Here is a 27,469-nt window from a genome sequence, read left to right on the forward strand (position 1 = left end):
CAACAAGAGAAGCTATAGAGATGAAATCCACAGCCCTTGGAGACAACTTGGATATAGGAGGATGAGAAAATCCAGGATGATTTGGAGATTGGGAGGCTGAGGGAGAATGGTGATGCACTCGGCAATAATAGGGAAGTTAGGTAGATTATGAGAGGCAACAGGCTCAATGGGCAGAGAATAATCCTGGGAGTCAGAAAGACCTGAGTTCAAACCCTGTTTCTGTCTCACATAACCCATATATGACACTAGACAAATCTATTCACCTTATTGCCCCAGACAGCTCCGAACCACTATAAATTACAGAGAAGGTAAAGATCTGCATTGGTGGAGGGAGTTTCTTCATTGGAAGGTGAGTGAGAAGAGGAGCGAGGCCAATGGAGCAGAGGCAGCTATATTCTACATGCAAAACCACAAAAGAGCTCCTTTTCTTGGTGGTGGTGGGGGTGGGGGTGGGGATCACTGTCAGTAATCTATACACTATCCAAATGGTAGAGTGCAAACAATACTGAACTTGGAATCGGTGCGACTTGGCTCTGAACCTCTTCTCTGTATTTATTAGCTTCATTATTTTGGACAAGTCTCTTCCTCATCCTGTGCCTCACTTTCTTCCTCTGTAAAATGAGGGGGGGTTGCACTGGATGGTGTCTCAGGTCCCTTCCAGCTGTAATTTATAATTCTTTAATTTATAGGTCATCTATAATCTGTAATTCTATGAATTGATCTTGAGTCAGAGCACATGGCTTTAAATCTTGGCTCTGATTTTTCTAATAATGTTATCTTGGGTAAGTCCTTTCCCCTCCCTAGGCCTCAGTTTCTTCTTCTGCATAATGAGGAGGCTGGTCTAGACTGGCTGCTGAGATCCCTTTCAGCTCTATCTCTAGAATCCATCACTTTCCTGGACCTCCATTTCAGCTTCTGTATAATGAGGGTCGCTGGCCTAGACAGACTCTGAGATCCCTTCCAGTTGACGCCCTAGGATCCCTTCAGCTCCCTGAACCTCAGTTTCCCCCTCTGCATAATGAGGGGCTGTCCTACACCGCCTCCGAGATCTCTTTCAATCCAAAGACTGAAGGCTTTATCAGCCTATGTCCTCTCAGCTCCGTCCCGCCCCCTTCTCACTCCCGGGACTACACTCCCCACAAGGCTTAGCGGGCCTATCTAAGCACGCGCCAGGATGTGGGCGGCCCTTCCTGCTGCTCTCGGCGGCGACTGGCCTGGCGCCGCGGGACGGCTACCAATGGGCTTCGTGCGGGCGGAAGGCGCGGCGGCCATGGCGGCGGCGGGCTCGCGGTGAGGGCTTCGGCTTGGGTTCGGGCTTCGGGCTTCGAGCCTCGCGGCCTAGGCGGCCTCATGGAGCGGGGCCTCGAGGTGAGCGTGCTCTGGTCGGGGCCCGGCCCGGAGAGCCCAAGCGCCCCCTGGGGCCGGGCCGGGGTCCCCTGCGCAGGGCGGAGGAGTAGACGGGGAAGGGGAAGCTTTGTCCCTTTAACGGTGGGTAAACTGAGGCACGCGCAGTCGCAGAGGCGGGGGACCGAACACGTGCTTGCTCCCGCCGCAGAGGCGCCCGCGACCCTTAGCCGCGGTGACCTCGCAGGCCTTTTACAGAGAGGGAAACTGAGGCCCGGAGAGGCCTGGCCCGGCGTCCGGGGCCCTCGAGGGAGGCTGGCGCGCCCAGGCCTAGGGGGGCCTGACTCTTCCTTAGCAGAGGGAGCTCCCAGGGGAGCGCACTCCCTCCGCCTCCCCCACCCGCGGCCGTGGGCTTCCCCGGGGGGCCCCGGTGGGGGAGGGGGCGGGTCAGCCTGGGGGAGCCCCCCCCATACTTAGCGAAGCCCCCCGGGGCCCCCAGCTTTGGGCAGAGGCCGAGACCCAGCCAAGGTCACCCAGTCAGAGCTGGGCCTCGGATGGGCTTTCCCGGTAACCGGGCTTGGCATGCAGTAAGTGCTTAATGAATGCTGCTTGGCCCGCCCCGCCCCGCCCCCCGGGTGCCTCTTTTTGTTCCTGTCCTGGATACTAAGACCAGAGCTTCGCCGACTCCCATCGCTCCGGGCACTGGGCCGGGCTAACATCCGTCCGTTGGCCCCACGGGGTGGCGTTATTTGTATTTATTGTGCTTGTCATCATTTGTTTGACCCCACGTGGAGGGAGGGAGGGAGGCAGTCAGTGTTAAGCACCTGCTGTGTGCCCCACGCAGAAGTCAGAGGCCCTTCCCAGCCTGCCGTCCCTTGGCGGCTCTTGTCATCTCTGCAGATGTTACTGCAATGACCCTCTCTAAGAACTGGAGGGGATTGGGGGCTTCTTGGTAGTCACCTAGAAGGCTTTCCAGGTACAGTTTTAGATTCCTGCACCAGGGGTATCCTGGTTTAATTCACCCTTTTGTGCCTTAAAAAATAGATTTGCCCGAGTCACCCTCCAGCAGCGTCCTTGGTGGGTGGAAAAGAAATAAGGGTGAGCAGAACCCCCAGACATGGCAAGGCCCACAGTGGAAGTCAGGAGTAGGCTCCCAGCTTTGGTGGGGGGGTCTTTAGGGTCACTCCCTCTTCCCTTGGGCCCCTCCCTCTGTCTGCTCCTGAGCCTCTGGGCAGGCCCACTGCTCTGCACCAGTTCCTATGAGTCTTTTCCAGGTTTTCTCTGCATTTGTCGTCTATGTCATTTTCCATGTCACTCTGCATGTCCAGGCCACCTTTGGTTCCGCCACACCCCTCTTGGGCCCGCCGTGCTTTCCTGAAGAGCTGGGACTGTTTTATTATAGGAGGCACCTCTGTTTCTGTGGTCAACCTCTCACTAGTGGGAGGCCTGAGGTGGGAGTTGCAGCTTTGGTCAAATCATTTAAATCTGTCTTCCCGAACAGCTCCACCAAGACTGTATTGGGGTCCCCCGCCGACAGGGACCGGTCTCTTCCTTTGTCATCTTTGCCCATTTTATGACTCACATGTCCAATAAGAGTTACTTGAATTGGCTTTTCTCTTATGATTAGTGATTTTGGGCTTTGGGGAAGGCATCCATGTCCTTTCCCCTCCTCTCTTATTGCCCTACCCCAACTGTGGAAAGGCCCAGTTGGTCACCCCCTCACACCTGGTTTTGAGTAAGCTCAGTTTTAGACAGTGTATGAGGAAGTGTGCCCAGAGACAGACAGACAGACAGACTGACAGACATACCCACCTCTTCCTAATCCCTTGGTTCCCTTTATCATTTCTTAGACCTCTGTCACTTAGCACAGCTAAGTGTGTAGTTCTTGTGTTTGTCCTTCTTGAAGAGGATCATGACGTAACTCCTGCAGCAGACCTTGATTTGAGTGAGAGGGCTGTCCAGTTATTCTGATGAGTGTCAGGCCACTAGATCCAGATGGCTCAGGAGATGAAAGTGCACAGCCCTCCCTCACTCAAATCAAAGTCAGCTATAGTGTATTGAGTGGTAGGGACTCAGTAAATACTGGGTAACTTCACTTGTTGACTCAGCTGTTGAGTTGGGGGTGGGGAAGAAGGGGTATTAATGGTTGTGTGTGTGTTTTCACATCACCCTCCTTTCTGAAAATGTCCCCTTTCTCTCCTGCTTCCAACGTGAGCTCTCCCTTGTCAGAAAGAGTCACCTTTTTCATTGTCCATATGGGACAGTATTTCTGGGACCTTTGAGGGGGTCATTGGCGGGGAACCAGAGACCCAGTGCAGAGGCCAACCTGGGGACCTTCTCTAAGCCTCCTCCTTCCCTGCCACACCCAGGTGCTCAGCAAGCATTTATTAAGCACCTGCTCTGTGCCAGGTGGGCCCTATGTGCCAGTCCTCATGCCCAACCTGTGGAATTCCGAGGAAGACAAAAGGCAGGCCTGTCCTCAAGGAGCCCACGGTAGAACAGCAGTCTGCCGTCCTCACTTTCTGTTACTTTCCCACCAGGAGACACCCTCCTCTGAGAGAATGGAAGATGAAGAAGAGGAAGATGAGGAGGAGGAGGAGGAAGAAGAGGAGGAATTGGACCTCTTTGGGGACTACGACACCTTCCAGGGCTACACCAGCAGCCTGGGCAGCGAGAGCAGCTCCTACCTGGAAGAGTCCAGTGACAACGAGAATGAGCTGAATGACCGAGAAGCCGGGGAGCTCCCCACATCTCCTCTGCTGATGCCCAGCCCCATCACCCCTCGCTCCCAAGATGGCAGCGGTTCTGAGCCAGGTGCTTTCCAGGGCCCCTGAGGTCATGGGCCAGGCCTGTGGAAATATCCCAGCCTGGTACTCCCTGGACAAGTGGTCTCTGCTCTCAACTCCCTGTGACAGGACGCACTTAGTGCACCCTGAGGGGCTGCAGAGGAGGTTGAGCTGGGCTGAACTGGAATCTCTTACTATTCGTGATTTTGAGCTTTTTTATTATGGTGATTGATCTGTCTAGTCCAGAAGCCTCCGGCTCCTGCTAAAACCGGACTTCAGGCCTTATTCCTTGGGTTGTGCCCTGGGTGAGAGAGTCAGTGTAAAATTTGAACCTGGGTTCAAATTTGAGCTCCACCACTTTGCAAGATATTGAGCAGTCCAAGGGCCTGGGTTCCCATCCTGGCCTTTTCCACTGGGTAGTTGTGTGACCTTGGTCCCTTTTCCCTCAGCCTCAGTGTTTTCATCTGTAAAATGAAGGTCTCTTCTGACTCTAATACTGTTGGACCTTGGCTGCCACAGACTCAAGAGTTCATTTTACAGATGAGGACACTGTGCCCCAGGCAGGCCAAGGGCCCAAGGCCGCACAGCGAATCAGAGGCAGAACTTGAATCCCAAGGCAGCGCTCTAGCTACCATTCCATGGTGCCTCTTTAGAAGTGCTCTAACCCAGCTCTTTACTCAGACACTTCAGGGATCTCACAGATTAGGGCATTCCCTGAGGCAGATTCCAGCCAGCTCTTCTTTGCGTTATCCTCCCCAAGGTTACTCTGGAGACCTTCTTTGTCAGGCTGCCCCACTTGCTAACTATGTATAAGCCCCTAGGGTTCTCTCTTCCCTCTTGCCCCTCCCTCCAACTAAACCATCCCTCCTAACAAAGTCTTTGATGCCACATTCTGCTGTCCCAGCCCCCCACTCTCTGCTAAGCAGGGGGAGGCATGGGCCAGTATCTCATTGCTAATGTGGCCCTTCCTGAGGAGGTCTAGCCCCTGCCTTGACCCTTGAAGAAACAGGGATGGGGAGAGGGGTATTGTTTCACTTGGGTGCTGTGGTGATCAGATCCTGTCTCCCAACCCTTCTCTGGATCTTCCATACATTCATTGGCATCTTAGTGCTTCCAGGGCCCCTGGGGGGACAGCCTAAGTCTCACAGGGCCTTCTGAAGGATCATGGCAGGTCCTTGGCATTCTTTCCCAATTCATATTCTACCTGTCCTGGGGTCAGGGATTGAACTGGCTTAGTTAACTGATTCAGAAAGACTCCCGTTCTTTAGCTCCTAGTAATAGGGTTGGCTGGATCACACTCCCTGTTTTCTCTCTTTTCCCTCTCCCTAAGCCGTCTGTGAGATGTGTGGCATCGTTGGCACACGGGAGGCCTTCTTCTCCAAGACGAAGCGGTTTTGCAGCGTCTCCTGCTCCAGGAGCTACTCCTCCAACTCCAAGAAAGCCAGTATCTTGGCAAGGTTGCAGGTGAGGCTGTGATGGCCTGCCCACATTGGGGCCATCGAGGGACTGTCTGGCAGTAAGGAAGGGAAGGGTCCAGCCAGGTTGTCCAGCTACTCTGGCTGATGGTGGGCTCTGGACAGCTCAGAGATCCCTGTCCCCGGGGGACTTGTGCATTGAATGCCAGGTTCTGGGGATGGATCCAGAGAGATGAGACAGGGCTTGTCTCCAGGGGACTTACATTTCATCAGTGGAAAGCGTCCTGTGCGCTTTAAGGGGGCTGAGGCCCTGAAACATTAAAAGGAGTTTCTCAAGTCAGTGACATTGGTGGTCTCTCAGACCTGGTGTAGTGGAGGGTGTGCAGAAGCCTGGCACTGACTGTCCTGCCTCCAGTTCTCTCTGTGACTTGGGAAGCTCACTTACTATCATGGGTATTAGGAGAAGTCATTGAATCCAGCCCCTCATTTTCCAGATGAGGAAGCTGAGGCCAAGAGAGGTCACAGCAGCTCTCCTGACCTGCCATCTGGTCCTCTTTCCAGTACCCCTCAACACCGACTTCATCTGTCTGGGTTTCATTTTACTCATTTGTAAAGCGGCTCTTCTCTCTGGCCTCTTTGGAGATGTGGCCTGCCTTTGGGGTCTAGTCCAGTCTTCTTCTATGGCCTCAAACTTGCAGTTAGGTGGGAGCTGGCCTGGGTGCTGTTGGGCCCGGAGCTCCCCCTGCCCACAGCCATGACTGACATCCATGTTGGGAGAAGTGAGCAGTGAGGCAGGGACAGGCACTTATTAAGGTCCTACTGTGTGTCAGGCTTGTGCCTAACACTTTACAAATATGATCCTCATCACCCCCCGAGAGGTAAATGCTATTATTGTTCCTATTGTACAGTTGAGGAAATTGAGGCAGGTAGCAGTTAAATGACAAGCCCAGGGTCACACAGCTTGATAAGTGTCTGAGGCTAGATTAGTGATCCAGACCAGTCAGCTAGGGAGAAGTTATAGAGCAAAACAGTGTGTTGTGTGTGACTTTCTAAGTGCCCTGGGAATTCTGGGGAGAGATTGTAGGGAGGGTATGGTCAGGAAAGGCTTCCCCATAACACCTTTCTTTAACATGTGAAGAATTAGAAAGTTCTTTCCCCAGTGACTCCCTCCCCCATTCCCTGCCTCTTCCACTCCCTGCCTGAGAGAGGCAGGCAGTGGTGGGGAGGGTTATTGTCATTTTACAATTAAGGAAACAGACCCAGAGCAGGTAAGGGGCTCACCCAAGGGCATTTAGCTGGTAAGGGGTGAAGCTGGGTAATTCTCAGAATGAATGAATTAATAGAGTGTTTATTAAGTACTTATTATGTTCAAAAGGCCACACCAAGTGTTGGGGATACAGTCTAAGGCCAGGCCTGGAGGTGGGACCCCGAGGATCTGAGTCTTTGGAGCCAGACAGGCTCTCAGGGCCCATATGAGAAGTTCTACATCTTTTTTCTTTATTAAAATTTTTTTCTTAGCTTTTACAAAGAAATACTGACTTTGAAGGCATAGCAAGGGCAAATGTTTCACTCTTCCCCCAGCCTAGGTCTCTGGGAGGGTGGGGCAGGGGAGAGGATGGGTTCACAGGTTGATTTAGCCATCCTAAGCCTGCCCTGGTTTGGAATCCTGACTCTCAGGCTCCTCTGACTTTGAGCTTCTGGGTCTGGAGCTTTCCTTCCTAAACCTGGAACTGAGAAGGATAAAGGGTGAAAGAAACAGACCATAAGGTCAAGCCTCTTTCTGGTGTGTATAGGGGGAGTGCCCTCAGGCGTGTTCCCCCAACTCCCCAGTGTCACTGGCTCTGAATGAGTCCTTTCAGGCTTGGATGCCCTCATTTTACAGAGATGCCCAAGGTCACCAATGTAGGAATCAGGTGGAGACAGAATTTGAACCCAGGTCTCTGGGAGAAAAGTAAAGATTGAGTGCCAGGTTCTGGGGATGGATCAAGAGAGATGAGACAGGACTTGTCTCCAGGGGACTTACATTTCATCAGTAGAAAGCATCCTGTGAGCTTTAAGGGTGCTTTAAGCTTTTTAGCTGCTGGGCCAAGACAGGCGTCTTGCCTTCTCCTCTCCATGTGATCTTTCGGGGCCTTACTGATCTCCTCTTTAACCTGAGGGGCTGGACTTGAGCCTTTCATATCCTCAACTCTAGGGCTCCCCCATGTTTATTCTCCAGCTGCACCAGGGTTCCTTCTTCTCTCCTTCAACAGCAGCCCCCACCAGGTGTAATGGGAGATCTCTAGAGGCAGGAATTCTCTCTGTGCCCCCAGTGCCCAGCACCCAGATCAGTGCTTCCTGAACCATGTACCACCAAATCCTGTTTTCTGTACCCTCCTCCAGGGGAAGCCTCCAACCAAGAAGGCCAAAGTCCTGCACAAGGCTGCCTGGTCTGCCAAGATTGGTGCCTTCCTCCACTCTCAGGGCACAGGGCAGCTTGCAGACGGGACTCCGACGGGGCAGGATGGTGAGGATGGGCTTGGGGCCAGGTGGGGAGGGGGCTGTCCGTTTGGGTGAGCTGGACTTTGGGACATAGACCTTGGGGCTGTGGAGGGAGGTGGAGGGTATAGGAACCTTGGAGCCAGCATCCAGATGGGGTGAGATCAGTGGAGGTAAGAATCATGTCTGGTCCTCAGGAGCTGTCTGTAGCCCTTCTGTCCTCCCACCTTGGCCATGTAATGGGATATTTTTTATTTTTACATCAACTTTGTTTCCAAATAGATCCTTTTCCTCTCTTCTGCCTTGAGCCACCCCTTGTAACAAAGACTAGAAAGAAGAAAGACAAAAAAGTTGAGATACTCCCCGTCCCCCTAGCAGGACCCTCGCAGGACCACTACCCGGCTTTCCCTCGGAACCTCATTCACTCTTTCTTTCCTGTAACCCCACGGTTCCTTCAAGGCCCAGCTTGGGAAAGTTCCCCTGGATGCAGGTGCACACACAGACACACTCATACTTCTGTGTGTACATGTTGTCTCCCCAAGAGTATAAGCCCCTTGGACAGGGACTATTTCTCCAAAAATATAAGTCATTTCATTTTATGCATTTAAAAACCTGATTCTAAGAAGGGCCCACACCCAGGCCTTCACTTGACTATTGGCCACTGGGTTCAAAACACTCTGTGGAGATGGCCCTAAAATGCCTGGTTCAGGACAGAAGACCAGAGCTCCCCAAGGAATCTGGTGGGGTGGGGTCCCTAGGGAAGGGACACAGGTGATTCTCTGGCCTAGGGGGGCCCCCCCCCAAGCCTCTGGACCCCTTCTCAGCATCATGAATGAAATTAGATACATAGGATCACAGAGGAAGTCAATGACTTTGTAATACATTGTCAAAATATGTTTTAAAACAAGTTCATGGGCCCCCCTGACTGAGGGCTGTGACATCCTCCAGGCCAGATTCCCTGGGTGTGGAGGAGGGGGCTACCTACCCAGGCTCTTCCTGAAGACCTTAGCCTTCCATTCTGGATCCCAGGCCCAGGAAGCCTTCCTCATGGCAGCGGGTGGGCCAGGTATGCAGGTGTGTTAGGAGCTCGGGTAAGGTTGAGGGATCCAGCCAGAGCTCCTGCAGCCTGCCTCCTTTCTGTGTTCTTTCATACTCTTGCAGCTCTGGTCCTGGGCTTCGACTGGGGGAAATTCCTAAAGGAACATAATTACAAGGCGGCCCCTGTCAGCTGCTTCAAACATGTAAGAACCTCTGCTTGGGGGCGGGACGGGGGCTTCAGGGTGAGCAGGGGGTACTGCCCTTTGTGCCCCTTGGACTGGGGAGTTGATGGAGCCTCTCCTGGTCAGGGGGCAGAGGGAAGGTGGGAGGGTGGGGGTGGTCCCTGCCCTGGGGGGATCCTTGACCCTGATCCTTTCCTCTAGGCCTCATTTGGCCGGCCACTCTTGTGATCTGGGGTGCCTCTTCTTTGGGGTCAGGGCTTGTTTGAGTCTTTTTCTGTTTTGTCTTCCTCTGTGGTTCCTAGATGATACCACTGGCTACTTGGGCCAGTCCTGGGCACCCAAAGAAGGGTCACAGATTCCCTGCCCTCCATAAGCTCCCAGTCTAATGCAGGAGACATCACAAAAAGTGCCTGGTGCAGACCACATTGGGACAGGCCAAATCCCACGGCTGGGCCCTTACAGCCTACCTTGGGGAGAGTCCCAGGGACGGTTCTAGCCAGGAGGTGACTGCACACAGTTAGCACTCAATAATTGCTTGTTCATTGATTCTGCCAGCATTAAGTACCTTCCCCTTTTACATTTACCTGGGGTGTGGGCATGGGGATTATTCTCAACTTCTTGGGCCTTCACTACTAGGGCCCTGTGAGCTAAGGGTGGCACTGGCTCCATTTTACAGATGGGAAAAGATTTTTGGGGACTTCTAGGATCATAGCTCTAGAGAAGCCTTCTAGTCCTACCCTCCTGCCCCCTGTGTTAGAGGAGGAGACTGAAGCCCAGGGGAGGTACACAGTGAGGAAACTGAGGCAAGGTCTTGCTTGCAGTATCTGTCTGTCTCTGGCTCTCTCTTTCTCCCCACCCTCTCTCTGTTCTGTCTCTCTCCCTCTCCTCTCAGCACCAGCCATCGAGCTGCCTTGATGAAATGGGGTCATGGTTGAGGAGTTTTCACAGAGAGGATCTCTGGTGTAGGTCCCTGATGTAGGACTGGTGGGAGTCACCTTCCTTATTCCCCTCCTCTGAAAACCCCAGGGGACAAGATGTGCCTGAAGGCTTCCCTGATATCTCCCTTATGGCTTATCGTCTCCTGGACTGTTCTGTTCCTCTTGCTGCCTTGTTCTTGTCCAGGGAGGAAGAAAGGGAGGCTTTCCCTCCACCCCCAGGGCTATTACTTTTGGGTGCTTGGCTTTTGAATGATTGGAAGAGGGCTGAGGTCTCTCCTCCCTCCGATTCTCTGAATTATTTTGTTGCAAACCTTAGTGCAATTGTGCATTCCAGGAAGCGTCAGACAGTAAGCCTCCATTAAGTGCCTTCTGTGTGGGTGACATTGGCAAATGGTAGTGGGAGTGGAGAGAGCAGTGTGGTGCTGGGGAGGCCTGAGGTGGAGCTAGACAGAGATGGGAAGGGTGTGTGTGTGTGTGTGTGTGTGTGTGTGTGTGTGTGTGTGTGTGTGTGTGTGTGTGTGTGTGTGTGTGTGTGTGTGTGTGTGTGTGTGTGTGTGTGTGTGTGTGTGTGTGTGTGTGTGTGTGTGTGTGTGTCTGTGTGTGTCTGTGTGTGTCTGTGTGTGTCTGTGTGTGTGTCTGTGTGTGTCTGTGTGTCTGTGTGTCTGTGTGTCTGTGTCTGTGTGTGTCTGTGTGTGTCTGTGTGTGTGTCTGTGTGTGTGTCTGTGTGTGTCTGTGTGTGTCTGTCTGTCTGTGTCTGTCTGTGTGTGTCTGTGTGTGTGTCTGTGTGTGTGTCTGTGTGTGTCTGTGTGTGTGTGTCTGTCTGTCTGTCTGTGTCTCTGTGTATGTCTGTGTGACACCTCAGGGAGGGGAGGGCAGTGGAGGTCCCACAATGTGCTTGGCCTGAAGCCAAGCCCTTCCTGGGGAATGGTGCCACATGGTGCCCAGCCCAGCTCATACCTGCAGCCTTAGGTGTCCACCTTGAGATGTGAGATGCTCTGGGTTCTGGTCTTAGTAGGAACAAATTGTGAAAATCAAGCTCTACTTTCAGCACGGAGGGGAGAACTAAGAGCAGGGGGTGGAGGTGACCCAGAGGCCGATTCCTGCTCAGGAGAAATACATTTTTTAGAATTGAAAATTAGAAAAGCCTTAAGGAACCCCCAAGGCCAGGCCTTGGGGCCTGAGGGATCCCCCAGTCCCTACAGCCTTGCTCAAGCTCACAGAGATGGCAGAGTGGCAGAACGAGGATTCAGACTCCACATCTGGGATTTGGGCCTGTGCAGGACCAGGTGTGGGGCAGGTCATCCTAGGCAGGGCTGGGGCACCTGTGTCCTCACAGCCACATGTGGCCCTCTAGGTCCTCAAGTGCAGAGGATTTGTTCTGTAAAACTTAGACTCAGTCAAAAGGCCACACCCAAGGACCTGGTTCTTTGGAAGCCTGAAAATGGATGGATCAGCTACTTACCCTTCCTCAGGGAAGAGGAAACAAACATTTATTAAATGCCCTCTAGTGCCAGACCCTGTGCTGCCCTCCCTTACATCCTTTAATTGATTGGGCTTTGGGGAAGCCCTTTTCTCAGCCTCTGTTTTCTTTCTGTAAAATGTAGGCCTTGGCCTGCATGCTGTCTGAGCTCCTCAAACAGGCCATGCTGCCAGGACAGAACTCTTCCTGGCCCACAGAAATCTATGTCCCCTTCACGTCCTCCAGTGGAGCCTAGTTCTCCCCTTCTGGGACTGAGCAGAATTTCATTTCCCTAAACATGGATGATCATTGGCTGCAAAGCACCCTTCCCTCAGCTTTGGGGAGCACCCCCAGTTACATAAGGTGGGGTCTTTGCTTCCTGGAGCTCACCCCTTGGATGGGGGTGGGGGGGGCAAAAGAAAAGAGTACCAGCTGACTTTGGTGGAGAACTGTCAGATATCGCAGATATTTTCTTGAGTCTGTCCATCTTTCCTCCATGTGATTGCAGCCCATTAATAGGGCCCAGGGCTGGGCTCAGGGTTTGGAGGCTTCCTAGATGTGGGGCCCCTCTTGGAAGTGCTCACGCCCCCTTTCCCACAGGTTCCGCTGTTTGATCAGTGGGATGATGTGGTGAAAGGGATGAAGGTGGAGGTCCTGAACAGTGATGCCGTGCTCCCCAGCCGTGTCTACTGGATTGCCTCAGTCATCCAGACAGCAGGTGAGCCCAAGGGCTCTGGAAAAAAACAGCCCCAGGTGGAGAGTCAGATGGCCTGAGTTCAGGTGTTGCCACTGACCAGCTGCATGAGTAGTTGAGCCTCAGAGATGGTGGTGGCCAATGGCGGAGCTGGCTCTGAGCCTAAGCTCTAGTTTCCTTCTCTCTTAAATGGGAACAATTTTTGTATTTGTGATCTGTCTTTAGGGGACAGGATAGGGTCATGGGGAGGAGGGGCTGGTGGCAGTAGATGCCACATCAGGGCTCAGGGTGAGGATGTGCTCCCTGGTGGCCACCCAGGAACCTTTGGCTCAGACTGAGGGGACTTAGGCAGAAGGGGGAGCCCAGTGTGTTCGAATGCTCCCCACAGTCTTCTCTCTTCCTGCAGGCTACCGGGTGCTCCTTCGGTACGAAGGCTTTGAGAATGACTCCAGCCATGACTTCTGGTGTAACCTGGGCACTGTGGACGTGCACCCCATAGGGTGGTGTGCGATAAACAGCAAGATCTTGGTACCCCCGCAGAGTGAGTGTGGGAGAGTGGGGTGGGGGTGGGGACCTGCTGGGGCCTCTGGGGCACAGTTGGTGGTCTGGAGGAGCATACGAAGCCTTCCTTGTCCTTCCGTCTCCACAGCCATTCATGCCAAGTACACAGACTGGAGGAGTTACCTCATGAAGCGGCTGGTGGGAGCCAGGACCCTCCCTGTGGATTTCCACATTAAGGTCAGGTCTTTAGCGTTCCATCCTTGGTTCCCCTTCCCTGCACGCGCGCTGCTGCCTCAGCCCGGCCCATCCTTCCTACATCCTGGTACCTGCTTTGAATTATTCCTCCTAGCCCAATCAGTCACCAAGTTTTTACTAAGTGCCTACTATATGTCAGCGGCATGGTGCTGGGTGCTGGGGATCCTGGGACAAAAGCAAGGCTGCAAGCCCTGTGGAGTGGCTGTAATGCCCTGGCCTCTCATTTTAAACTGGAGAAAAGGGAGGCCCAGCGTTGGCCAAGGTCACATGTGCTGTTGCCACAGGAGAGGTGAGGACCGGTAGCTTGTGATGACTGCTGGCCCTAGGTGCAAAGTTCTTAGCCTTTGTTCTGTGAATGCCAAGAATGATTAGCAGTGGTTCCCTAAGCACCTCCTATATGCCAGATGTTGGGCTCACACGATGGGGAAATGCCAGGTGCAGATGTGGCCCTGCTCTCCTCCTTGGGGAGCTGGCTGCTTAATCCAGGAATGACACCAACCCAGATAACCAGATGGGAGCTTGTGGGTTCAGGTCTTGGGGTACTCTGGGCCTTGGAAAAGGCAGAGGCATTGAGGAGGCTTGAAGGAATGGTAGGAGTTCAGCCATGAAAATGGCTTTGGGATGAGGATGTACCAGATATAGGACAAAGGCATGGCGGTGGGAAAGAGAAGGCCTTAATCCTGGGATAGGCAGGAGGGGAGGAGAAAGGGTCTGACATTAGGCCTTAAAGGAAAGATGGTGAGATTGGCTCATCCTGGGAGGGCTTCGAAGAATTATGGGTGCTAGGCAGCCACTGAAGGCTTTTTGAGGAGGGTAGTGACAGTTATCCAGAATCTAGAGGTGTCTGCTGTCATAGAGTCTCAAGTGTCTTTGGTGAGACAAGTTAAACGCCTAGAGTATGCTGAGTGCTTAATTTGGTGGGATAGACTTGAAGTGCTGGGATCATTCAGGGAAAGAGGCAGGCTTTGTGGACAAGGGGGAACTGGGTAGCCTCCTCTAGCTCACCCCTGGATTCCATGGGCTCTGTCCCAGCTCTGACATCCCCTGTTCTAAGCTTCCTCCCAGCCCTGACATCTCCTTTTCTCAGACCCGTCATAGCCCTGACTTACCCTGTTCTAAGGCCCCTCCCACCTCTGCCATCCCCTGTTCTAAGCTGTCTCCCAGCTCAGACCTTAGGAATATTGACCAGAATCTCCAGATACTGGGCACTAACTAATCAGTTGACTCTTGAGAGGCTGAGGGGCATTCTTCGCTTGTGGTCGCAGTACAGAGCACAGAGTTTGGGTAGCTTCTCATGTATATTTGAAGGAAGCTCTCTGGGAGTCACTGAGCTGCAGAATAGGCATCTGGGACCCTTGGTTCCCGTACCCGGAAGTCTGTCACTCCCCAGGCTTTACCCATGCCTCTCCCTGCTCCTGCCTGCTCCTAGCCTCCTCTGCTCCCTCTGCTGGCCTGACTGGGCATGTGTCTGGAAACATTCTTCTTGCCGTGAATGAGGAGGACGCATCGTTCTCTCTCTGTCTCTCTCTCTGGCCGCACCTGCAGAACTCGGGTGACTTTAGTCTTTAGAAAGCACCTGCTCTCTGCTGGGCACTGTGCCCAACGGGCACTGGCCGTACAATTTCCCTGCCCTCAGTAAAGAAGCCAGCCTTCTGGCAGGTGTGATAATCCTGACTACACAAATGTGTTCAGTGAATCCTGTGTACACTTGGTGGTGGAGGCCCAGCAAGGCAAGGGAGATTGGGGAAGACTTCCTGTGGAAGGTGACCTCCAGGCCTGGGTACCCTTGGGAAGCTGTCTGACTTCTGAGCCTCAGTTTTCTTATCTGTAATTAACCTCGAGAAAGTAAAAATCTCCCTTCCACCCAGGCGGTAAGTGCCTTATCCAAGACAGAGAATGGCAGGGACCTTAGGGTCCCCGCAAAGGGGAGAGAGGTCTTTGCGAAGGCTAAGTTCATTCTTCAGATTCAAGTCCAGGCTCTCCACAGACCCTCCTCTGCCTGCAGTTATTTCATTTTACAGTATAGATACTTGCCCAAGGTCAGAGCTTTTAATTTATGAACAGTCAGTCTGTGCATGGCTTTCCTCTAAAAAAGTGGCCCAGAAACATTGGATTGAACAACAGAAAAGCTTTCTAAACCATGCATCTGTCAAGGAGTCCCCTGATGCTGCTTAGAAGAATCATCTTTTTATTTTCCTGTGAGACCTGTTTGTTAAGAACACAGTAACCCAAGCAGGCCAACCTGCCTCCCCCTCCTCATGGGTCAGCCTTCTGTAAGATGGTATGGACATGCTGGAAGGTGTGCCCAGTTATTGAGGTGGCACCCATCAGTCAGCCCTCCTCCTCCAGGTGCTTGTCTGAATGGACACCCAAAGGAGTGAGGAGGGAGAGGCTCTCCCTTTAGGGCCTCACAGCATCAGGCAGGAGGATCTCAAAGCACAGCTCAGGTCTAGGAATCAGCCCTGGCCTGAAGGTGTTCATAAGCTCTGCTGAGAAGTAGCAGGTGACCTTCAGCAAGACCCTTGTGCTCTCTGTGCCTCAGTTTCTGTCAGAAGAGGTTGTAATGTCTGTTTTTCCTCCCTTAAGAGTGTTGGTATGAGGTTCAAATAAGTGAGTCTTTGAGAATAAAAAACATTTTGTATTCTGTCCTCGAAAAAAAGTGAGGGCCCTGGATGAGAATGACTGGGACCTGCAGCTGGGGGAGAGAGCATCTGACTGGGAGTTAGGAAGCCCTGCGTCTTAGGGGCCTGAGAACTTGGACCAGTAACCCATCTGGGCCTTAGTTTCTCCAGCTGCAGACTTGATCAAGGAATATGGCAGTCAGACATTAAGGGCCTACTATGTGCCAAGTGCTAGAAAGCCAAAGAAAGGCAGAAATATCCCTTGCCCTCAAGAAACTTAGCTTTTAGTCGGGGGCAGGAGTTGCAGTAGATAGAGCATGGGACATAAGTTCAGACCCTGCCCCAGACCCTCGGTAGTTTTATGATTCTAGGCAAGTCATGGACCCTGTCTGCCTTAGTTTTCTCTTCTGTAAAATGGGGATAATGATGGTCCCTCCCTCTCAGGGTTGTTGTGAGGATCACTTGAGCTTTCTAACACATGTAAAGTGCTATGTAAGTGCTCATCATCATTATTAAAATCTGTGCACGCAGAATATATGGAAGGTGTCTTAGAGCAGAGGTTCTTGGCCTTTTTTTCCCCATAGAACCTTTGGCAGCCAGACGGGTGAAGCTTCGTGACCCCTTCTCAAATACTACTAATAAGAGCTAACATTTATACTGCACCTACTGTGTGCCAGGTACCACATGTGCTAAGTGCTAGCTCATCAGATGTTCACATCAACCCAGGCTGTGATTATTAACCCCATTTTACAGGTAAGGAAATGGAGTCTGGCAGGGGTTACGTGACTTGCCCAGGATTACACAGTCAGTAAGTCTCTGAGGCCAGATTTTATCTTAGGTCTTCCTGACTCCAGGTTCAGTGCTCTACTTACTTGGCCATCTAACTGCCCCTTATTTTTATGTTTTTAATGCATAGAATAAAGTAGATAGGATGCCATGATAGGGAGACCCAAACAGGAAGAAGACAAGGTTCTGAAAGGAGGTGAGGTGAGGGGCCCAAGCCCCCGGAGGTGGGCATTGGGAGCAGGGAGCACCAGCTGGCAAGGTTCCTGTGTGGGAATCCTTGACCTGGGACTGGCAGGAACTCATGTTACAGATGAGAAAACTGAGGCCAAGAGAGGGAAATCTCCATCCTCTGAGAAGTGTCTGAGGTGGGGGCTGTTAGCCAGGTACAGCTCGGTGCCCAGTAACAAATGCTTTCTCCTCCTTAATCCTGATAATGTGGAGGAATCCCATCGTAGAGTTTGTCAGGGAGATTGTCCAGCAGACAAAGGGGAGACCTGGAGATGCCCCAGGCGCCCCCAAAGAGGACTGCCCGGAAAGAGCATGCCCTGTGCTATTGTGGAGCAGCCAGATAGCTACTCCCTGCAAGAGCTAGAAAGAGCCCAAGGGTCATCTAGGCCGACCTTTTTAGAGATAGGAAACTGAGGCCCAAGGGCAAAGGTGTCGAGGGCTGTGAATGAATGAAAAAGCATTTGTTACGTACCACACAGTGCCATGCTGGGCACAGGGCTAGACTTGGGGAGTACAGTTTCAGGTGAGACAGTCCCTTATCCTAAGGAGCCTTCATAGTAATGGGGAATCCCAAGGATGGGGGTGTATGTTGTTAGGTGGCAACCAAGAGCAGTAGTGGTATCGATTGCTATTGCCGTCCCACAAGGTGGAAGGTAGGAGGGCATGACCAGCAGGCAGAGGGCTTGACGCCAAGTCCAGGGCAGCTGGATTAGAAACATGGCCTCTGATCAGCTCAGGCCTGCCTGAGCTGGGTGTAGGGGGAGCCTGGGGTTCTAGCTGGGCCCCTTCTTCCTCTGTGGTGGGAGGCAGCAAATGACTTCCCTCTCATCTTGGCTTTCTAATGTCAGGGTCTGGGCCTGGATGTCAGGAGATGCTGGAGGGAGCATCTTGATTCCAAGTGCCCTCACTGATTGCCTCATGGTGAGAAGGCTAGGGCCTGGGACATGGGAGGAGGGAGGAGAGCCTCTGGCCAGCCTTGGAGGGTTGTAGAAATGCCTCCACAGTCACACAGCTAGTTAGAGGCAGTGAAGGGCTGGCCGCTTGCCAGTCTTGCAGGACTGGCCTGGTTTGGCAGCCCCCCCACCCCCTGGTCTCTGACTGGCCACCCCACACCCTGAGCCCTCATGGCGTGGTTATCCACAGATGGCAGAAAGCATGAAATACCCCTTCCGTCAGGGGATGCGTGTGGAAGTGGTGGACAAGACCCATGTATCCAGGACACGCATGGCTGTGGTGGACACGGTGATTGGGGGGCGGCTGAGGCTGCTCTATGAGGATGGGGACGGCGATGATGACTTCTGGTGCCATATGTGGAGTCCCCTCATCCACCCTGTGGGCTGGTCCCGCCGTGTTGGCCACAGCATCAAGAAGCCAGGTATGGGCAGAGAGGGAGGGAACATCCCTGGGGGGCCCTGCCTGCCCCAGCGCATGTGCCCAGGGTGCTCCACCTCATTTCCTTCCTTCTTTCTCCTCTGTACAGAGAGACGAGGAGAGATTAGCAGCCACCCCACCTTTCGCAAGATCTACTGTGATGCCGTTTCCTACCTCTTCAAGAAGGTGAGTACCTAGGCTCTTGTGGACTTCGTGGTTGGGGGGCCCTTAGAGGTGGCCTCTTGGGGCCCTCCTGGTCATCTCTCCCATGCCAGGGTCTCTTTCACACCCCAAGGGCCCCATCTCTCCTCAAGGCTGCCCCTTTTCCTCTTGCTGTGGGGATGGCTGCTGCTGGCTGTTGGCCAGCAGTGACCGGTGCCTGTGGCTCCCTGCCCATCCCTTTCCCCAAGGTACGAGCTGTCTACACAGAAGGAGGCTGGTTTGAAGAGGGAATGAAGCTGGAGGCCATCGACCCACTGAACTTGGGCAACATCTGTGTGGCCACTGTCTGTAAGGTAAGCTGGGTCCAGCAGCCTGTCCATGGCTTCAGGTCTGGTGGGGGCGAGGGCTGTAGCCTCAGCACCTCCTTAGCCAGGTAACTGAGACCTCCCAGAAGCCCTCGGCCTCTGTATTTTTATCTGTGAAATGACAATGTTGAGCTGGAAGGTGTTGACCTTTCAGCTTTAAGACCCTTGGGTGGTCCTGTGGCCCTGACTTGGGGATTAAGTTTTTCTCTGTTGGACTATAAATTTCTGATGGCTCCTTCTTGGAATGTGTGGACATGCCAGCTAGCTAAAATGTTAGTGGCTTTTCCTCACATGGTATGGAGATCCTAAGTTCTCTCTGTGACGATTTGGACTTTAGCCCCTGGTTCAGGTGACGGACATAAGAGGGTAGGCTTTCCTTGCTTCTCTGTGAGTATGGCAGTAGGGGTGCCCCAGCCTCTCTCGTGGGAGTGGCCAGGGGCCTTCTTGAGAGGCAGCTGGTTCTTTTGGGTGGGGAGCTGGCTGCCCCTTAGGTGGGTCACAGGGCTGATGGGCACTTCCTCTTCCTCTGTGGAGGTTCTCCTGGATGGCTACCTAATGATCTGCATTGATGGTTCCACCTCTGTGGATGGCTCAGACTGGTTCTGTTACCACGCCTCATCACACGCCATCTTTCCAGCCACCTTTTGCCAGAAGAACTCCATTGACCTTACACCTCCAAAAGGTGAGGCTGGGTGTGGATGTCTGAGCTGGCCCTGGTCCCAGGATCACCCTACCAGGAATGTAGGACCTGTCAAATTCAGAGGATAGAGAGGCATGGCTGGGGGCGGGGAGTGCAAGCTGTATCATGGGAAGGAATACCAACGTTGTTAGGACAGCTGGTCCATCTGTTCGGTGCCCACTGGGCCTAGGCAAAGCAAGTCTGGTCTTCCACGTGAGAGTCCCTTCCCCTCCAGGGGCCTGGAAAGCTCAAGGTGCTGGGCACTCAAGTCTTCCACCAGGCTGGAGGGTTGAGGCCTTCATCCTCATGCTTTCCTGACCCTGCCAACCCAAGTAGGTGCGATGATTCCGGTGACTCACCTTGCGCTCTCTCTCCCATCTTCCTCTCCAGGGTATGATGCAAAGACCTTTGACTGGACCTCGTACCTTGAAGAGACCAACTCAAAGGCTGCTCCTGCTCGACTCTTCAACATGGTGAAGAGACCCTGGGTTTGGGCAGGGTCAGCACTCCTGGTAGAGACCATGGGCTGGGAGCCTGGGGCCCAGGGCCTTGTCTGCCTTGTGCCTAGATGTTAATCCAGTGTTCTGGCCCATGGCAGTTGTCAGGTGGGGTCCTTTGGATCCTCACAAGCCATTCTCCTAATGGATCCATACTGACTGCAGGTTTAGGATGGAGGCCAGCCCATGGCTGATTCTCCCTTGTTACAGGCCCTTGCTTCTCCTGAGGGTGAGGGTGAGCCTCCTCTCCCAGGAGCTCCAGCTTTCCCAGTTCCCTCAGGGCCAGCTCCCTTCCCCAGAGAGGTTAGGGAAATATCTCCATTGGGATAGAGTATGGGGTGGTATATGGGATGTACCTCAACCAGGGCATCTTGGAATCAGATTCCCTGTCTTTGGGATGGTGATTACCTGGACCACAGCAGATCTCCATGCAGGCTTCCCGCCAGGGACCTCAGAACCACCCCGTCTTCCTCCTCATCCCTAGGACTGCCCCAACCATGGCTTCAAGGTGGGCATGAAGCTGGAGGCTGTGGACCTTATGGAGCCGCGACTCATCTGTGTGGCCACAGTGAAGAGGGTGGTCCAGCGGCTGCTCAGCATTCACTTTGATGGCTGGGACAGCGAGTATGACCAGTGGGTGGATTGTGAGTCACCCGACATCTATGCCGTGGGCTGGTGCGAGCTGATTGGCTACCAGCTCCAGCCCCCGGTGGCTGCAGGTCTGTCCCCTTGGCGTCGCCACACAGGCTTCTCTTCCAGGGTGGGCCGTGAGGGTGAGCTCTCCTTCCCCTCCCCCTGCCCCTCTGGGGTCTAGGCTTTAGGGCAGGCCAGGCAGGCCCAGGAAGCCAAGGGACCCCTCCTCTGCCAGGGCAGCCCCACCTTAGCGCCCTAGATAGGGGCCCAGAGCACCTGCCCGGCCTCAAGAGAGTCAGGACTTGAACCCAGGCCCTGCCTCTGTCATGCCCCAGGCTGCCAGTCACATAATTATATATACGTAGACTTGTTGATCCAGAGCAGGGGGGACCTCAGGGAGCTTCTGGTCTAACCCCCCCATTTTTACATCTGAGGAAACAGTCTTGGGGAAGTGGGGTGACCCCCCCAAGATCACACATTCCTGGTGAGAGTCTGATGTGATGGATAGGCATTTCTTCCTTGGAGCCTCCAAAGTCTGTGAAGGGCAGTTATTAGGGGCTGTTAGCCCATTTTGTAAATGAGGAAACAGAGGCTTGAGGGTGAAGGATCTTGTCCATTGCTAGTCCATTTCTGAGGCAGTTTGGTGCTTCCTGGGGGCTGTGGGAGGGGGCAAATCTGGCCCCTCAACTCTTCTTGTCCCCTTACAGTCACCCCATGGGAGCTCCTGGAGGGCACAACAATTTTTACTCACAGTGCATCTGGCTTCACCCCTGAGCCTCGGTTTCTTTCTCTGTAAAATGCTCTAGCTGTTCACTTCTCAGGACTTATGGAGTCGAGATGTGGGTGTCTAGGGGGTGCCTCCAGTTGGGGCTCGGGTGACTTGAATTCAAATCCTGGCTCAGCATCTTGTTGGTGCTATGAATTCACTCTGCAAGTTGCTCTTCTGCTCTGGTCTGTTTCCTCATCTGTAAAACAAAGTTAAACAGGACCATCTCTGAGGCCTTTTCCCGCCCTAAATCTGAAGGCTCTGTGCTCCAGCCTCCAGGGCCCCGAGCCTCCTCCCTGGGGACTCAGCCCATGGTGAGGTCGTCCCTTTCCCCTTGGGGTGATGTGGGTCATGGTGAGGCCTCCCTCTCTGCTCATTAGCCAGGATTTCCTGAGTGTCAGTGGGCTGGGGGTTTCTTGGAGCCCCCTCCCCCAGTTCTTCCCTCCTTGTCTTTTGGTGACAGAGTCCACAACTCCCCAGCAGGCCAAGGAAGTCATGAGGAGGAAGAAGAAGCCGTTTGGGAAAAAGAGTGAGTGACGTGGGGCCCTGTGGACAGGGGCTCTGAGGCAGCCGTTCCTCTGCTAGGCAGGACCCAGGAGGGATACATGGGTAGTCTGGGCTCTGGGAGATCCTCCGAGGGCGGGCACCAGCCTTCGCCCAGTTATAGACTGTGTTATTCCCAGGAAGAACACAAACCCTCAGGCCTGAAGGGCCCCTTGGAGGCCGTCCAGTCTGACTCTACCACGTACCTTGCTAATGGCTGTTTGGCCTTGGCTGGGGGTTGGTGTGTGTGCAGAGGCCCTTTCCCTCCTGGCCAGTCCTGGCAGCTTGGTGGCTCCCCCATGGCCTCTGCCTGATGCTCATGTTTTCCTTGGTCAGACCCACATTGCCTCGTGGCCTAGTTGTAGCCTCCAAGGCCAGGCAGACCACGGTCAATCTGTCTTCTTTACACTTTGAATGTTATCTTTGTCCTCCATCTTCTTTTCCTCCCAGTTCAGCCTTACCAGCTTATCCATGTTCTTCCTCAGACATGGAGGCCAGTGCTCACTGCAGCCAGTCTGAGCAGGGCCAAGGGCTCCAGGACCCTGCCCCGCTCGTGTCCTCCTGGCTGTGACACCTCCACCAAGGTCTCATTACCTTTGCTGGAATCTTCTCTCACTCTTGGTTCATTGAGCTTAAAGGCCACAGAAGTATGCAGGTTCTGGGCTGAGGGACGGACTGCAGGTGTCTACCCAGACCTGCCCCTTTTCATCCTGGTAGCCAGTTGTAAGACTTGATCTTTATCCCTGGCCTTTCGCCTGATGGACTTGTCCTATGGGTCAGGCCTGTCTTCCTTGAGGTCAGGGGCAGATGGACTGGGCTCCTGGCTGTACTTTGCTGGAGTCATTTAGGTAGCACAAGGCCCTTCCCAGGCCCCTCATCGGGCTCAGCATCTGCCTGTCTGGACTCTGGTCTGGCCATGTCTTCATCGTATGGCAGCAGGAGAAACCTTTGCCATGTGGTCTGCTACATCCCAGGTCACACTTGATCCTTCTCCTAGTGTGGCCTGGCTGGTGTGCAGTGGCACTTTGTAGTGTACGCTGCTCTTGCCTCTAGAGAATCAATAACTCTTCCTTGGGAGTGTCCAAGAACTAGGAATTAAAAGCCGCCCTTACGGAGAAAAGTCCTAGTCTGGCAGATTTTTAAAGTCCTGGAATGGACACCATATTTCTTCATCTGCCTTGAAGAGTGGGCACAGAGCTGCTGTGCTGGGTGTGGGGTATGGGGAGGGAAGGGGACGTACCAAAAGGACTGGTTCGAGCCTCTGCAATGGGTGACAGCTGCTGCTCTTTTAGAAAATGAGACTGTGGCATCACAGCTTGTGGGCTCAGTCAGGTAGAGGCCAACCACACTGACCCCAGAGACGTGTCTGTTTTCACTGTATTTGAAGGGAAAAGGATCACCACCAAGACACGCCCAGCAGCCAAGAAAAACCAGCATTGACCAAGCCCTTGGTCAATGGGAGGCCACAGAGATTAGAGTAAGAACCTGAGCCCCAAGGAATGGGGGAAGGGTGCAGAAGGGAAGGTGTCTTTTGGGGGCCCAATGGCCCAGGCCCCAGACACATCTGGGCTCCACCCACCCAACCTGAAAAGATGAGGGAGATGGCGGGGCAGGGATGGGTACCTTGGCCTGGGTATCAGGCCAAGCTTCTTAGCTGGGGTGTGTTAGTGGGGCCTCAGGAGCATCAGAGTGCTGAATTTGAACCCAAAGGAAATGAGTGCTCATGTTAACTTGGAGGCATGCTACCCGGGCCTTGGGTTTCTTATCTGAAAAATGGAGGGTCAAGCTCCCTGGCCTCCAAGGTCCCATCTGCTCCACAGCCTCTCATTATTTCCCGTATTGTACCCTCTCTAGGCCTGACTCCTCACCCTTTCTCTTCTCTCCTCGCAGGCTAAGCCCCCCACCTTCTTGGCTGGCCAGCTGGGGGAGGCTATTCACTTATGTCCCCATGGGGCAAAGTATCAGGACCCGGTGACCAGTTGTGACCAGCTGCTGGTCCTGCCAAGGCTCCTGGCAACCAGCCCTCCCTCCGCCAGGGTTCCCAGTGCCTGTTCTTTGGCCTTGCTCTCTATGAGTGAAGTCAGGAGGAGAGGGTGAGCAGACCCCAACAGTCTTCCTGCAGGAGCCCTAGGAGGGTCTCCTCCTGTAGGGGGCCAGTCACTGAGGATGTCAGTATGCTCTGGGCCCAGACACTCTGGAAGGAAATCAGTGTGTTCCTAGCTCTCAGCTGGGCTGAGCTAGCCCCAACCTTGGATCAGAAAGGAGCCAGCCTTCAGTCACTCCTTCTCCTCTAGACACATTGTTCCAGAAAGGAGAAAAAGCCTCTTTTCCTTTAAAAAAGTCTTGCTCATTTCCCAGGGATGTGAAGGCTGACCCTGAGCTGGGGGGAGAGCTAGTGCTCAGCTCCCTTTGGACCCCTCGCCTTCTTTCCTCCTTCACCTGGCTGGCCTTGAGCTGCAGTCTCTGATTCTCAGTTCCTATATGGAACTTCCTGGGAGGCCCTCAGCCACCAGGCAAGCTAGGCCCCTCCACCCTACCCCCTTGTCCTCCTCTGTTTCAGAGACACCCCTTCTCATCAGCAAAGACCTGGGTGCCTTTTCCTGGGCCCCACACCTGGAAGGAGAAGGGGATAGTGGCGTGTGAGGCATGTCAGGGTGTGCTTAGTGGGATGATGAGGTGGAAGACTGGTGGGGCTCCTCCTCCTACCCAGGAATTACCGTACCCAGCTATCCTCGGTACCTTGGAAGGCTGCAACAGGGATGGGTAGGGACCCTCTACCTACCCAGCCACCATGGCAGCATGGGGATTGGTGGAAGGCCTGTCAGTCTAAGACCCAGGGCAGATGTGGAGAAGTCTTCAAAGTTGTGACAGGTGGTCCTGGGAAAATGGGATTGAGACACTGGAGGGAGCCCCAGGGAACAGGTCTGAATGGCAGCAGCTCATTGTAAAGGACAACCCTAGAACCATCTCTGAGTGGCCTTTGTAGAAAGTGAGTTCCCAGGACAGTCCCTCCCAGTGGAGCTAGGAGCCAGCCACTTGGCAGGAGCATTGCCAAGGAGGTTCCTCTCCACGTTCAGGGTGAACTAGTCAGGAATCGGCCTTTCTTTCACACTTTACAGTTTATGAAGCACTTTCCCCAGAATGTGAGGTAGGTGCTGTGTGGTTTTCCACTTTTTACAAATGAGTAAGGCAAGGCCCAGGAGGTGCAGCACTGTGCAGGTTTAGAGCCCTTCCAGTACAGCAGGACCCTTCTCCCTGAGCTGCCACAGCTGGTCATGCCTGGCAAGGGGGTGCAGCTTACTGGGATTGGTCATTCTGAACCATGCAGCAGTTACCTTGAGCTGCCAGACAGAAGTAGAAAGATGAACAGCCACATGACTGATTCTAACTGGCCCTTGGAGACCACATGGGAGGCCTTGTAGCCCCCCAAACCCCCAGGGCCAGGGCTTTTCCAGGCCCTTCCATGCCCAGCAGGGTCTCTGTTGGTTACTCAGGGCTCTGGAGGAGTAGAGCTGAACGCCAGTTACTCTAAATGACCAGTCCTACACACAGTTGCCAGCGGGCCCCAGGCCCAACCACTGCTTTCTGGTTTGCTCAGGTTTGCGTGTTCCCAAAGGATCTCGGACAAAGTGGCCAGTAACTGCAGTCACAGATGCCCAGAGGTTCTAAACAGAACCTACAAAGGCACCTAGATGAGTGCAAGGAATCCTCTTCAAGCCAGCATCATGAGAAACGTGCCCACGGCCACATTTTAGGGATGAAACAAGCCTGACTCCAGCTTGTACAGGGAGATGGTTCACACTCAGACCCTCTGATCTAAGCTGGAGGGTTTCCTCAAGCCTTCAGGGGTGGGGAGCAGTCTCCCTGAGGTGGCCACTTCTGTCTGGGAATGCATCCAGTGAAGAACTTCCCCCTTACATTGAGCCCCAAAGTGCTTCTGGGTAATAGACCTGTTAGTCCTAGCTCTCTCCCCTGCAGATGAGCTGAACGAGCCTGAGTCCCTCTTTCACATGGCTGCCCTCCATGTATGAGAACACTGTTCACCAGGCCCCCAGCCATCCTTCTTTCTTCAGCCTCTCTATTATGAGAAGTGTCTAAACTTGATGAGACCAGTGCAGAGTCCTCTGGATGGTCGACTTTGGTTACCTTTGTAGCACACCATCTCAGTTGTTGACCTAACTCAGACCTCACAGCCTTCCCCATGAACTGCTGTTGAGCGCGTAGGAACCTGAATTCAGTCCTTCATGTTGGTCTTTTATTTGATTTTAGCTTGTTAGTGGCAGACTGGAATTTGGGTCTTTTGGGATCCTGGCCATCAGTCTTCCAACATGGTAGCCATTCCTCTCAGGTTCATAGCAAAAGCTTAACTTCTAGTAATCTTGAATGAATTGTAAAATTGATTAAAAGCAAAATAATTTTTAAGAATTGAATTGTTAATGTCTGGTAACATCATTGGGAAAGGTCCCAATCCTGAGCCATGTTCCCTCAAAAGTAAACTGACCATTAGCTGAATTTGGGGTTGGAATGTTGCATGGACTCCTTCTTGGTGACTCTTGGACGTGTCCTGAACTACTACTATAGCCTAGATGGTAGGCCTGCTTCCTCTTTCCTCCATTTCAGATCCCCATCATCGTTGTTAGTTACCCCTACATTCTGCCGCCTCCCCCAGATGTGCCCGCTGCCCTTATCATCATCATGCCCATTCTCTTCATTGGTGATACTGATAGTACCTCCCTTTGCCCTAGGGCTTTGAGGTTTGCACATTATTTCCTCAGAAGAACCCTGTAACATTGTGAGCACAAGTGAGATTCCTCATATGATAGATGAAAAAGGCTCAGACTTGCTGATGCTGACACCGAAGTGCCTGAGTCAGGATTCAAACCCAGGTCTAAAGCCAGGCCAGCTGTTTCCTGACTGCCTTCTGCTTTGGGCATCGTCTTCTCCAACTTGTTTGGGCTCAGAGATCTGTGATTCACCTGATCTCTGATGCATCTCTACCTCCTTCATGAGCTCTTCTGCTCCTGCTTGGTTGTCCAAGGCTCGATCTGTGGCCCTCTGGTTGGCCCCTTCCACTCACAATACCGACTTAAAAAGAACTCACTTTTCTATGCAGAGATTTTATTTATCTGCGTTTGATGCTCCAGATCTCATTTGCACATAGGAAGCTCTTAATATATGCTTGTTTTATTGCTGGCTGAGAGACTGACCTTAGGGCACCTCTGGTGGTATGGATTGATGTGAACATCAAAGCTTCAGCTTCCTCATGTATTCACCAACAAAGATGCAGGCAAGAGTTCTGGATCCTTGGGGAAAAGACACCTGAGTGTTAGGAAGAGGACTGGTTTAAGTAGTGGTAGAGGGAGCAGTGCCTGGGTTAGTCCATCACTGTTGGGTTTGGGGAGGGGAGTGGAGAGGAAGTAATTGTGTGTAAAGACTACAAATCTCCCTTTGTGAGGAATGGAAAATTCTGGCTACCTGAAAAATGTCACTTTTGCCCATTCATTCAAGTAGTGAGCTCCATTCTCAGTATCCACTGCCCATAGAGTGGGCACAGCCTCCCGGATGGAGTGAGTGGGAGGCCTCGAGGAACGTGCTGGAGCCACTTTTAAATTCTGAGTGAGCATCGACGCCAAACTTCACTTGCGGTTTCTTTGATTGTCTAGGCTGGTGAAAGGGATGTGCAAAAAATGTTAAAACACAAGATTAAGCTTCAAAGTGTGTTTTGCAT

General features: G+C 53.1%; 1 protein-coding gene across 4 annotated transcripts; it reads left to right on the plus strand.

Annotated features, from left to right (window-relative positions):
- The first annotated feature begins 1,183 nt into the window (after positions 1-1,183).
- Positions 1,184-26,166, plus strand: L3MBTL2 (L3MBTL histone methyl-lysine binding protein 2). 4 transcript variants are annotated; one of them, XM_072656246.1, is made up of 17 exons: positions 1,184-1,368; positions 3,885-4,158; positions 5,461-5,594; positions 7,928-8,051; positions 9,185-9,264; positions 12,241-12,358; positions 12,741-12,875; positions 12,984-13,072; positions 17,869-18,100; positions 18,206-18,282; positions 18,507-18,611; positions 19,158-19,305; positions 19,693-19,775; positions 20,284-20,572; positions 21,662-21,727; positions 23,129-23,218; positions 23,632-26,166. In XM_072656246.1, the coding sequence occupies exons 1-16, from the start codon at positions 1,351-1,353 to the stop codon at positions 23,179-23,181; spliced, it is 2,025 nt and encodes a 674-aa protein (XP_072512347.1). In that variant the 5' UTR covers positions 1,184-1,350; the 3' UTR covers positions 23,182-23,218; positions 23,632-26,166. The 4 variants fall into 4 exon arrangements, with proteins under 4 accessions (XP_072512347.1, XP_072512349.1, XP_072512348.1 ...); XM_072656248.1 differs by having other exon boundaries at positions 1,246-1,368; positions 20,284-20,518; positions 23,632-24,468; XM_072656247.1 differs by lacking the exon at positions 23,129-23,218 and having other exon boundaries at positions 1,246-1,368; positions 23,632-23,721.
- The last annotated feature ends 1,303 nt before the right edge of the window (positions 26,167-27,469 follow it).

Source organism: Notamacropus eugenii, chromosome 3 (assembly GCF_028372415.1).
Source record: "Notamacropus eugenii isolate mMacEug1 chromosome 3, mMacEug1.pri_v2, whole genome shotgun sequence".
In the NCBI taxonomy this organism is placed as follows: Eukaryota; Metazoa; Chordata; class Mammalia; order Diprotodontia; family Macropodidae; genus Notamacropus; species Notamacropus eugenii.